Source organism: Armigeres subalbatus, chromosome 3 (genome assembly GCF_024139115.2).
Source record: "Armigeres subalbatus isolate Guangzhou_Male chromosome 3, GZ_Asu_2, whole genome shotgun sequence".
Classification (NCBI taxonomy): domain Eukaryota; kingdom Metazoa; phylum Arthropoda; class Insecta; order Diptera; family Culicidae; genus Armigeres; species Armigeres subalbatus.
In genome coordinates, this window is record NC_085141.1 from 239,327,814 (window position 1) to 239,341,235 (window position 13,422).

At 35.4% G+C, this 13,422-nt stretch overlaps 1 protein-coding gene across 1 annotated transcript; it reads right to left on the reverse strand.

The window, feature by feature from the left end:
* Positions 1–11,543: 11,543 nt before the first annotated feature.
* On the reverse strand, positions 11,544–12,851 carry LOC134227167 (uncharacterized). Its single transcript, XM_062708472.1, has 4 exons — positions 12,667–12,851; positions 12,502–12,599; positions 12,006–12,201; positions 11,544–11,937 (listed from the first exon to the last, which is right to left on the reverse strand). The coding sequence occupies exons 1-4, from the start codon at positions 12,782–12,784 to the stop codon at positions 11,837–11,839; spliced, it is 513 nt and encodes a 170-aa protein (XP_062564456.1). The 5' UTR covers positions 12,785–12,851; the 3' UTR covers positions 11,544–11,836.
* Between the last annotated feature and the right edge of the window lie 571 nt (positions 12,852–13,422).

A 13,422-nucleotide genomic window follows, 5' to 3' on the forward strand; every position in this document is an offset into this window, starting at 1 on the left:
CATATAAACACGATAAACGCGATGAACGCCCACACAATTCAATCAATAATAGAACAGGTTTGGGCCAACATATAATGCACTTGTGTTAGTAAATATAATAATCTATAATAATGTAAACTTTGCTAAACGTGGTCCAGTACAGATGAAGACAACCATTCAAAACCGACGCTGTCACTTTCATAGAAGAACTGTCAATTGACGGTAAAATCAGCTGTTTTCAAACGTCTCGTGAAAAGGCCTATAACGACTAACACAACCTCAGTATAGGGCACTGCACGGAAGAATCTCCTTCTCTTTCGTTCTTCATGAAATTTGACATTTACTGGCCTTGTTGTTTTCTAATTTCTTTGCAGTGAGAAAGAGACAAAGCCTTGGACATCGTACACTGATTTACGGATTAATTCAAGACAAAATTTTCAAAACGACTTATCTGCTTTTGTAAACAAAGATTCAAACGACGATTTGACGAATCTGATAGGTCTCCCACGCAAACCAACACCATCAATCGGTAGGTGATGGATTCCGCTACATGTTGATGGTGTTGGTTTGCGTGGGAGCGCTATCAGATTCGTCAAATCGTCGTTTGAATCTTTGTTTACAAAAGCAGATAAGTCGTTTTGAAAATTTTGTCTTGAATTCTTGCTTAACTTTTCAAAAGGACCTAAGTAACATTTTTTTTAATGAATTAATTTGAGTACTGCAATCAAAAGCTTTCATGTTGTTCTGTTGATTGCGCTATTCAAATTAATTCATGAAAAAAATGTTACTCAGGTCCTTTTGAAAAGTTAAGCGAGCGTTGACCTTTTCATATGACACTGCCGACACAGAATTTCTCATCATCAATAGGTCATAGAGCTTGCTGACGTTTACTCAGAAAACAACAGGACCACTACCTGTCAAATTTGACAAGTACTTGTCCAGTTGTTTTCTAATTTGATGATCTAATGTTATGACGTCACCGTGCAATGGAGTATACTGAAAGAACGGCTGGTCGGTTGGTTTCGGTAAATTTGCATGGCTTTCCGTCATCAATTCGTCATCATCATTATTATTACATTAAATTTTCACAAGTGTTTCTTGGGCTGAATGCAAACATTCAAAACCCAAACGTCCTATCCATAAATCACTCTTCAGTTGTTTACATTTAAGTTCTACGAGAATGAAATTCCACTGTTTACGGTGTTTGCAGAGAAATGCAGTTTTTAACGTATTACTGTTAATAGCTGTGAATTTTCAAATATTTTTAATATTGTGAAATGTGAAGATTTAACACAGTTATGACAGTAGTTCTATGAAGCAGTCGCATTATTAGCAGTTCTTCTGGAAGAAAGGTATGTCGTATTTATTCAAATATTGTGCAAAACAGAGTACTATATCTGCTATTAAAAGAATTGAACTTCAGTCCGCCACGATTCTATTTAATAACTTGGTAAAATCACTTGAATACAGATATTTTGTATTTACAAAGATAAGAAGTAAAAGATTAATAAACCGACGTTCAATAGTATGCAAGAAGATTTATAATGAACAAAGTATCAATTCGAAACTAGTGTGGGTTATAACTAATAACAAAAAGAGACAAATTTTAAAGAAATCATTTGAATCTTATTAAAGACAACAGAGATTATATAGTTGCATTATATTTTTAAATTTATTCATCGGTGTGTCAAAAAGGGCCTAATGATGGAGTGAATGAATTAATGGGATAAAAAGTGTTTCTTCTAAATCGTTAATAGGAATGGCTACCATTTTACATTTGATATCATCGACTTTGTAGGGCTTCGGTTCATTTAGTGCGCAATCTGATCTGTAAATGTTGAGGCGACTAGATAAAACTGGTTTCTTGAAAAACGATCCAATTTGTTTCAAGCTGGCACCATAGATATCGATAGAATCCGTACTTTGTCGCGCGTACTTCATTCCTACAATTTTTCCCGACTTGGTTAAAAACCACTTATTAGATCTATCATTGGTCAACGAATAGTCATTTAATTCAACTCTAGCATAAATAGGGGACTCAGAATTAATATCTGCATTTTCTTTAGATATTTCTCTTGACAATGTTGGTACAGTTATCTTGGCTTTTGTATTGATTCCTTGATTTGATAGTATTTCGTCCATTTCAATTAAACGTTTCGCGACCTGCGCCAAAGGATTGTTTCCTGTTCTAATCAACTTTTTTATTTGGCAAAGTTTGCTCTCAAACGGATATGCATTGAATTCAAATAAAATCCCAAACCTCTTGACATCACTAACCAGGTGATTTAGGTTATGCATATTACTTGTAATATAGTCCTCACCATAGATGTTTTTGAACAAATCTAAATAATGTTTCAACAGTTCGTCAGCCAAATCAAGTAAATGGCTGTATGCTTGTGATGAACACATTATGACCGCACAATACAACACTAAGAAATGTTCGTAAATCTCTGACGGCAATACTGGTTTTAAAACTACTATGGATATATAATAAAAAAACGTTCTGAATTCAGTACCCTTCCAATGTGCTAAGCAATCAAGGCCGCGGACAGAGCGGTGTATTTCAGATGGCATTTTCAGTTGTCTTAATCTTTTGGATATTTCAGAAGTAGTTCTAGCACTCCACTTAGCGCGATAATTTCCCATATTTCCATCTCGCCAACCTAACAAATGTCTTTTCATGATACCTAAGTCTATGAGATGCAAAGAATCGCTCACAGGAAAATCGTCTATCATGTTGATAGGCAGCCTCAACAAAGGTGAATCCATTTTATGGTGAGATCCATACGACTTGTCCCGAAATCCTCTATCGGTGCGCAAAATCGACTGTGTTTGAGGGTAATAGTTGCAATGCGACACATATGAGTACTCTCCAGCAACAGTGCATTTTTGGCAGCCATTCTGCGCATTGAAGTTAGCAACTCCTGAACAAATAGAAAGAAAAAATGTATATGGAAAATAATTGAAATTTGAATGATAGAGATTGTAAATCTGACCGTGAGAACTAGTAGGTTATACTTGCTTCGCATACCTTTGACGAATGCCCTTGCAGGGGAGTCGCATATGAAGCACCTGATGGATACCGATAATTTGTGGCCATTCACAATTATTCCATTGTCATACAAATCTTTCAACTCATCTACGAATGGTGACAAAAACTGTACTACATCAGAAGGCTTATGTTTTCCTGAGTAAATGCCGATTATCATAGGTCCTTTTTGTGGCATCTCGTAAATGTTAAATAGAATGGGCCAAAATTCGTCTTTAGAACTTCTATAAATTGGCAACCCATCAATATTAATCTTCAGCGATAATTGCAAAGGCTCCGACACATCTGAACAAATTCTCTCTAAATTAGATTTGATGCCGTGATGCCAATATTGTCCACCGGTGATATTTTGGATTGAAACATTCTTTGGCGTTTTCACAAAAGTACGGGGATCTTGCGGGAGCGCATTGGACAAACGAATGTTGAGGATGCTTAAGAGCTCTTTGAGAGCTGTGTGTTTAATATTGAAACTAACAGCCCAGGTTCTCAGAGCTGTCAGCAGACGGATGTTGTTCAACATTTCATTGTTAAAACACTCTTCCTCATCGTTTTCATAATTAAAATCGCTTTCTCCATCCACACCGTCGTAATGATCGTTATCATTTTCGTCCGGAAATAACAGCCTTTCGGAACCGTTTTGTTGAACTGTCGAATCATTCAATTGATCAGTATGTCCTTCATGTCTGGTCTCACATCTCACTGGTGTAAGCTGAATTGTTGATGACGATTGAATAGCGGAATCGGCTACATTCGACTGATTTTGTAGTTTTTCGACTGTCTTCGGTCGATCGCTTGTTGTCAGATCGCTATTATATATGGCCAAGAAGTTTTTTTTAATTCTACGTTTAAATGTACCACTACTTTTAACTTTTCTAAATTTATCTCTGAGCGTATCCATCCTTTGATCGTGAATTGAAAAGAAAAGACAAGGAGCATTTTTTCACATTTAATGTGGAGCACAAAGTAACCACAAATGCATGTTGTTCTCATGTATAGCCATCTGGTTTAAAAAATGTTTTTATGGTAACAGAACGGGTTTATGGAACATTTTACCATGACAGTTATGAATAAACGTGAAGCAAATTTATTATAGTTTTGCTATGTAGTTTTATCATGGTAAAAAATGCCACTTTATATTCATTTTTGAATCTGACTAGGTTTAGGCATTTGCATATTGCTTTAAAAGGTTTTAAAAGTAGTTCGAAATTATGATATAAACAATCAATATTTTACTTAAATAAATTCTTTGTTAAAAGTATACAGCATGTCTATTTCCGTTATAAAACCGTCATAAAATAACAGAGATGCTAAGCAGCTGCGAAATTGTTACTTGGGTATTCATTTTCCTAGAATTAAGCAAAATTTCATTTCGTTTACCTTGTGTATATGTTCGAAAGCGTTCCTTATCTATTTTATTGGAAAAATGCTTCCGTCGCATGTATTCCATGTATTCCGTCCTAAAATATCAGCTCCAATCATTGGTACACTGTTCCAATAGTTGCGGTATTTTTTAATTCGTGTTCCTATAGTTGCGAATCCCATTGTTTCCTTACGGGACTCGTAACTATAGGAACACTACCGCAATTATTGGTGCATAGGCGAAAATTTAGTAAGGTATTTTCTAGATATTTACCAGTTTTTGAAGATATTCAAGACTGTTTTCACTTGCTTCGTATATTGACATATTGTTTTATCATTAGACGTAATGGGTTGCAGCGTTTGATTCGTAGATTTACCGCACATTGTACTACCGCAACTATAGGAACACCCACGACTATCGGATCGTTTGCCCTACTATCATGGACAAACGCTCTATATTGTCGAATACAGCTCCCTATTCTTCACCTCACCCACTAACACAAATTTTGGGGCCATCCAGAAACCACGTGGTCATATTTTTAAAGATTTTAACCCCCCCCCCTCCCCCCATGTGCCTTATCGTGGTCATTTGGCAGACCCTTGACCACGTGGTTTTTTTAAAGTAAATTTTTTTTAAAAAAAACCTTATATAACTAAAACATATGGTTAATCCGATCAATTTTGAAGATGGACAATTTTAACTGATTCAAAATCAAACTAAACCCAGCATGAAATTATAAATTTTCATGTATTCGAACATTTTGATTATGTTATCAAGTTGTAATGTGTATCAGGTATTAGTATATCTAGAACTCGCACACCTTCGATGCATCAGGAGGAAACAAAAAAATGTGGACTCGCGAATATGTTATAAAAATTTGTAATGGTTTAGAAATATTCCAAAATATCCCTATATATTTTTTTATGTCTTCATTGGTGATTTTTTAAAATAATTATGAAGTTCAACACTGAATATCCCTAAGGGCCAATTTCTTCACCTCCGCTTAGTGCTTAAAACCAGGTTTAAACGTATGGGTAAGCATCGCTTAAGAGTTAAGCGGAGGTGAAGAAAACGGCCCTAAGAGTATTTAGGATATTCCGTAGCTCTGGAGGTACTGGAAATTCTTAAGATATATTAACCTCAGCGAAGCATCTGAACTGAACTGAAGGTTTTTCTAAGGGCATACAAGTTTTATTCAGAATATCAAAACTCTCTTCATTATGCCAAGATTCTATGATTCTAATCAGAACCGTAACACAGTGTCCTTAATATTCCTTTGCCTGAATTATACAGTTTTGGCTTAAAATGCAAGTTTTCATTTTAAATCTAGTCTTTAAGATCTTTGGGTTCCTTTTGGTATTCTAGAATTTATTGTCATATTTTGGTATTTAACCCTCTCAGGACGATTTTTTAATTTTGGATTTAACGTACATATTTAGGGGTTTCCACTCGATCTTGCCAAAACTAGTATAGAAAGAACTAAAAGTCGTACTTTTCCGGGCGTCATAGGCCAAACTACTCTGAAGTACATATCCTCGAAAGTTTAAAAATCATGACAAGAAACAAAATGTCCTAAGGCATGATATTATGGAGTTTTGAAACGACCGATCAACCAAGTCCTGAACGATGTATCCGTGCATCGCTAAGCATCCAAGCAGGTCCATTGAGCCAATGCGATTTCATTTATTACTTTCAAGGCCTTCCATGAGTCGATGTTCTAAGATACGATATCGACTAAAATGAAAACTCAGCCTAAAAATTTTAAAAATTTCCATAACAATTAGGAAATTTCCAATAAAGGAATCATGGAATTAGCAATAAAAAATATCAAATTTTCTACAAATAATGCAAAATTTCCATAAACAATTAAGAATTTTCCACAAAACAAAAATAAATTAACACTTTTAAAACCAAAATTACAAACATAAAAAAGAATTTTCCATAAAGAAATCAAAATGTTCCACGGAAAAATACAAACATTCCATAAATAAATCAATATTAGAAAAAATATTACAAAATTTTCAACAAAATAGTAGTTTGTGCAACTAGTTGCAAAAGATGTTTTTTCAGCACGAGTTGTACGTTTATCCAACGAGGCTTGCCGAGTTGGATAAATACTACGAGTGCTGAAAAAATCGAGTTTTGCAACTCACGCTATTTTTTGCAATGACGAAAAATGGGCTTTAATATGATAAATCTGTACCAAAATTGTATAGTTTAGTTTAATCCTCATGACCATTCTTATTAACAAATCATGTGGCTGCTGAGAGAAATCAGATTTCATGTTATCGTGCCACATTGCATAGTTCGACAAGCCAAGAAGCAAAGTTGAACTTGCTTTTGAAAAATTTTGATGTCATGTTCATCAAACTATTTAATTTATTACGAGGCACCGAAAATACACTATTTGAGCACTTACCCAAGCTAATTCATCAAAATGTAGTCATGTAATTACTGTTCTGATGTTGGTTTCCCATTATAGCACCCAAATACTCATTTGAGTTGCATAATGTTCATTAAAGCACCGATATCGTTGGTATGGAAAAGTAGGCCGTTTTATCACTCAAAGACGAACTGTAAACCAGGTATTATGATCAGGAATTGCAAAATAAATATTTTTTTAACCAAAAATTAAAACCTTTCCATGAAAAAATCAATAATGAGCATTGAAAAAGGAAATTTTCTATCAAAGAATATAAAAGTAATAAAATTGAGCATTTTTCCATAGATGACCCCTGCTTCAAATGCGTTTGAAGTTCATGGAAAATTTTATCAGTTTGGTTGCTTTTTCTTTCTTATTTGCTTATTTTTATTGCTCTTTATTGATGGGAAAGAAACCTAGCATTGCCCAAGTATTGCAAATGTCACTATGAACTATTTGCAGCATCTCACTCTAGATCAATTTCCGTGCGTTTGTTTTGTTTTCCTCAACAGCTGACACAAAATTGTATTTTATTGACTTTTTACATTTCCCCGTTAAATTCACCAACTTTTTGTATATACAAACCTTGCGGATCCCAAAATGAATCAATTAGGGAAAATCTTGCAAATCGGTCAACCGGTTCGCGAGTTAAATCGTCAAGAAGGAAATCTCAACTCATTTTTATTATATAGAGATTATGTAGATAAAAATAATTATTTTGTTGAAAATTCTGTAATTTTTTTTTTCTAATATTGATTTATTCATGAAAATTTTGTATTTTTTTCGTGGAACATTTTGATTTCTTTATGGAAAATTCTTATTTTACAATTGCAGTTTTTGCTCTCAAAAGTGCTAATTTATTATAGTTGAATTTTTTCGGAATTTACGCTGGAGTTGTTTTGTTTTTTTTCATTAACAATTTGTAGCAAAATTTCCAAGCAAAATTTTTCACAGAGAATTGTTCAAAATCATTCGGAATGCCAGCACTTTATCAGGATTGTATGAAGTAAAGTCAAAAGTTTTACAGGCAATTTCTTTACTGGATTTTTCCTGAATATCCACAAGAAATTCTTTTGAAGTTTTTTCTTGGATTATTGTAAAACATGAATATTTTTCAAAATTGTAGCTGCAGTCCGCTAATGCAAAAGTGTCAGCGGCGTGATGCCAAAAACCATCTGCGGCGGTGGCGCGGCGGATTTTTCTTTATATTTTCCCATTTTTCCTTCCATTTTTTTGTGGAAATTGAGACTGAATCGAAACCTGTTTTCCTTTTATTTTTTTATGGAATTGGGTAAGGCTAAGATGGTCAAATAACGCAGATACGCATCGACGTTGCGACCGACGCTGCGTTACCGGTTATTTTCGATGCACACCTACGTCTTTTCAACGCTGAGTTGAAAAGACGCTACTTGGGCATCGGTTCTAAGATACGCTTTGCGTTAATGATTTGTATTTTTTACATCGCTATTGTTAATCACCAAAAACTTTTCGTATAAAAAAAGACCACGTGGTTCGAGAGCAACACCCCCCTCCCCCCATGTGGCTTATCGTGGTCATTTTGCAACCCCCCCCCCTCCCCCCATATATGACCACGTGGTTTCTAGACGGCCCCTTTCGGAGACATGGTTGAGTAATTTCGATTTAGTGCGTTTTTTCTATTGTTTTTTTTAATAGTATACAGTGTGAATTTGACATCACATGCTCCGTTGATTGGATTGCAATCGTGACGTCATGCTCATTTGGGTCCGCTAAGTGACACTACACTTGGCTTTGCCTTAGCTCGTCTATGGAATCTATAGTATCTATAGTAGACGTCAAGACGAATACATTACTAGGTGCTCCAATCTGCCAAGTTTATGAAAGAGAAGAAGGCGGGGGTGAAAATTCATTTTCAGTGAAAACTTAAACAAACTCGCTGGCTCTCCCATACTAAAATCCAAGATGGCTGAATCGTGCATTTGACAGATTGGAACACCTAATGGTGTATTCATCTTGGTATACGTATTCAAGTTTTCAAAAAGTGTCAAAAATTCAAGCCTTCTGTAAAATTTTCAGCTAATTCGAATAAAATTTCGAAGTGGCTCAAGTCAATTTAGTGTTTTGGGCTATTTTCAATTTTGAAAAAAAAATCTAACATTATATATAAACGCCAAAATTCATCGCAACAACCTTTAAACGGAAGCTTTTTGTGTTCTCTACAAATCTGATAACCATCGCGATTTGTTCCGTTCACGTTTTGGCCATGTTAAAGTGATTTTAAAACTTTTAAGTTCATTAAAACACTGTTTCCCCCAAAAGTCTTTGTTCTACAGAATTCTTGAATGAAATACAAATTATTGCTAATAATATAATAAATATCATTACTCCTCTTTTTTCCCTGAATGTTTGAGTAATATAATTGCCTATGTGTGATCTATCGTTAAATTCTTAAAATTCAGGAGCTGAGCATTTGTCAAAAATTTACACGTCATTCGAACAAAGAAGCACAGACAAACAGACATAACACTCGTTAAATTTCCATCGTTCACTGATTTACTGGTCAATTCAAATAATCATTAGTTGGCTTCATTAGTCAATCACTTGTGGCGCTCGCATCGGATTTGCTCGAGTTTGACGTTTGCTCACTACCGCCATCTGGCTTGTGATTTACCTAACTAACTGAAATCAACAAATGTCGTTAGTGTTTGAACGACGATGAATTTGATGAGTCTGTTTGTCTGTGAAAGAAGCATTGGTTTTCGATGATATTTGATGCTTACAACAAACGACTTCCAAATTTAGTTCATTGCACCATATGTCTGTATGCTTTTACCATCGAGTGCATCGTAGTAACAAGTGAAATCAAAGCTTCTTTGTATGAACAACTTCTTTGAAGAAATTTATGACAAATGTCCAGCTTCTGATTTTTAAGAATTTAACGGTAAATCGCACATTAGCGATTATATTATTCAAACATTCGAAGAAAAAGAAAAGTAATAGCGGAAATGTGCCGTTTTCCATCTCACTGAACATAGATTCATCTCATCGAAAATAAAAGTAATACAGCACCAATTTCGTCGCTTCTTTTTGCTGACACACGACAAAAATAACTCTCCAGAAATTCACTCTCATTTCCATCCGAAATTCACAAGAAATTCCTCTAATCTGATCTTACCTCCAACCCACTAAGCAGGAATTTCTCCAAAAACTCCTATAGAAATTCCATTACAAATTCTTCCAGAAAACCTTGCGCGAAACGAGGATAAATGCTGCATAATTGTAAGTATATAATAGCCATTTGAACTTGGCTGAAAATATGTATTTTCAACAGGAAATACCATTCACGATACGCGATTTACTGATCCCAGCAGTTTGAATACTGTTTTGAAAAAATGTGCCTCGCTGTAGCTTAAAATATCTGACGGGGTGCTCAATTTCCATCATTTTTGACAGCGGCAGTGGCGTGTAAAAACCAACGACATAATATGAACTGTGACTGTTTTACCCTCCTGAACAAAATTGTAGAAGACGGCAGCTTTCTAAATCTTGCGGATTCCAAAATATTTGACCCAACGAGTTTTCCCATATACACTAGCGTCGCCAAGCGGACGAGTTCCAAAATAATATGATCTGCGACAGTATGGCTTAGGCCTGTTGAACAAAATTGTAGAAGACGGCAGCTTTCTAAATCTTCCGGATTCCGAAATATCTTACTAATATCAGCAAGAACATCATGCTGGCAAGCACCAACCACGCAATTTGTATGAAAATCACGACTTCCTCCGACGTTTTGAGGTCCACAAAGGTCTTTTTTGGTCCGATCGGAGATCTTAACATCTCAAACAAATCTTGATGGACGGGAAAATTTGTGAGTCCCCAAATTGTTCAAATCGGCTCACTAACGGTTGAAATATAGCGATTTGAAAATAGTGCCTTTCGAGGCATGGTCATTCGTGTAAATAAAACCTATCACGGAGGAGTGTCAAGATGACTAAGATTCCGGAGATTTCTGCGTTATTCAAAGTCTGACAAATGAAATCAACTTTTATTGATTTATTAAAAAGGCTGGCGATCTTTAATAGTTAAGATAGCCTGGTCATCTGATCTATGGATTTTGTCCCAGTACATTTTTTAGTGGCGGGAGTGAAAAGATTTCGACACGGAAAATCAATTATCCCGCAGGCCTCATTTAAAATTACAGAAATTATTTAAATCCTCAAAATATTCAAAACCTTATTCTTCAAGTTCAGTAAACCCTCTAGATGACTTAAGTTCTTTTATAGATTTTCTAAACATCCCATTACCTAATGATTCCATATAGATTTCTCAAACTGTTTGGATTTATCACAGAATGAGGATTCTGACAATGCGGGACAGGTAGGCTGAATCCGGGACTGTCCCGCGCAATCCTGGACGTCTTTACTTTATTACTTTATTTTAACGGATTCAAGTCAGCTGTGTGGCCAAATGGTAACTCATGCTTACTTTGACTCAAAGTGTCTCACTTGGAGTGAATTTGTGTCAAATACTTGCAGTTTATAATTAATAAAAATCATTGATAGTTTAAAACGTCACACGCCTCCGTAACGCATACAAAGTGAAACTATAGACACTTCCGAAGGAAGGGTAAAAAGGTTTTGATTTTAAGTTTCAGATAATTTTGGTGAAAATGCGTAATTCACTGGGCGTGTCATAATTCGATATATATGAATGTGATAGATAGACAAAAACCAACCATGTTTCAGTGATTAAAAACAAAATTTAGATGTATGTAGTAACTCTAATCATCGTTGCCATTTTATAAATGTGCAGATTCAAAATTCGTAGTTTTATTTGGTGTGTATTGATAACAAGGTGTTTTTTAACTAAACCAAAATATAAAGTACAAACACAAAGAGACAGGTTTCAATAGAAGTACATTTTTGTTCCTGACCGGTTTCAAACAAAAAATGCTTTTACACCATGAATGTTGTTAGAGAACTATTTTTTAGTACGAATAGTTAAAAGTCTCCCTGTCAGGAAAAGCATATTTATGACAAATGCTGATTTACGCAATTGCATCCCCATTATGTGAAATCAATCGCATCCTATCCTCTGATATGACATCAATTACACCGTTGAGTATCCAAGCGATCAACGTGAATTGCACTAAAACGAGAAAAGATGAACATCTCAATAAATAACTATAATGAGTTAAGGTATTAATAACAACTTACAAGTCACAAATGTTATCACTATCATAACCACCAATGTCATGGCGATGGCTGCTGCACTGGGTATATTAGCATCAATCGAAGGCATGTTTCCCAGCGCAATCCCACCACTGATACATCCAATGAATAGTCCAAGAAGTACCATCACATAAATCGTGGAAATAAAACGTAAATGGTATCTGATAAAATCTACGCGATGCTGAAACAAAAGTGAAATTTGTAATTGCAGTTAGAAATGTGTGGTACATTGATTGCTTCCTGAATTCCCTATACGCACAATGGGTGGATAGAAATTCATGAATTTCTAAATAATACATTGGAATACATGTTTCGCACAAATCTTAACAACACGAGTATATAAATGATTCGATACAATTGGAAACTTCGAGCCGCTATCGCAAAATCAAATATTAAAAATCGTGCTTTCTCTTCAGGCTGCTCATGATTACGAAAGAATTTCATTCCAACCGAGAATATAATATCTACCATTGTTACTTACCATTATCATACCGAATGTGAGAAAAACATCGAAAACCAGCGAGATCAATGAAAGTATGAGTACTGCAATACTGGAGCCGCTAACATAGTCACGGTTAGCTAGAAAAAATAATTAACATTTTTTGAAAATTTTTTCCACCGAATAAATAAGATTGAATCGACCAACTGTTACGATTTATCGATTTCACTGTGTTACTAGCATTGATGATCAACAGAAACGATCCGGCAAGACACAATCCAGCGTAAATGAAGCCCATGACTCGGAAATGCCTATTCGAAACCATTCTGATCGATGGAAGGGTTCCAATTCCGCGCTTAAATTTAACTAGCACTATGATCTGTACTGCTTGACTTCCCTTTTCAAACTGCCAGTGCTTCATCATTCAAGCCTGAAGATTCCAGATAAGCGACATAGAATATGTTTGATCAAGGAATAAAATTTATGCCGATGTCAACGAAATGGGAGAGCGCAAGAATAGAATGTTTGTTCTGGATACGGATAATATGTTGCTTGGTCGGTTGGTGCAATTGCCGCACAGCAAAAGGCAACAATGTATTCAATGATTCCTCTGGATTAAATTTAATGCAAAGGACTGTACTGTTTGATTTTAAGCAATTAGTATGAAGGACAAAACAGATGGGGTGTGGGCCGGTCCGAAAATCAGCGACGGCGGCGGTGATGACCCGATTTTTCAAAAGATTATTCTGAAACTTTATTTATTTATTTGCTCAGACTAAGGAAAGAGTGACCTTTGCAGTACATAAAAGCTTTCTCCATTCAGTTCGGTCCATGGCTGCACTTTGATAACCACGCAGTCTGCTGAGTGTCCGCAAATCATCTTCCATTCGAACGATCCAATTTTCTTGCTGCGTACCTGATCTTCTTATGCCCGTTGGATTGATGTCGAGAACCATTTTACCC

Bases quoted from the DNA above. Each gene is read 5' to 3' on its own strand.
- LOC134227167 (XM_062708472.1), bottom strand. From the start codon at position 12,784: ATGGTTTCGAATAGGCATTTCCGAGTCATGGGCTTCATTTACGCTGGA. The intron at 12,600-12,666 runs GTTGGTCGATTC...TATTTTTTCTAG, and splicing joins GAAATCGATAAATCGTAACA to CTAACCGTGACTATGTTAGC. The intron at 12,202-12,501 runs GTAAGTAACAAT...CTTTTGTTTCAG, and splicing joins TCACATTCGGTATGATAATG to CATCGCGTAGATTTTATCAG.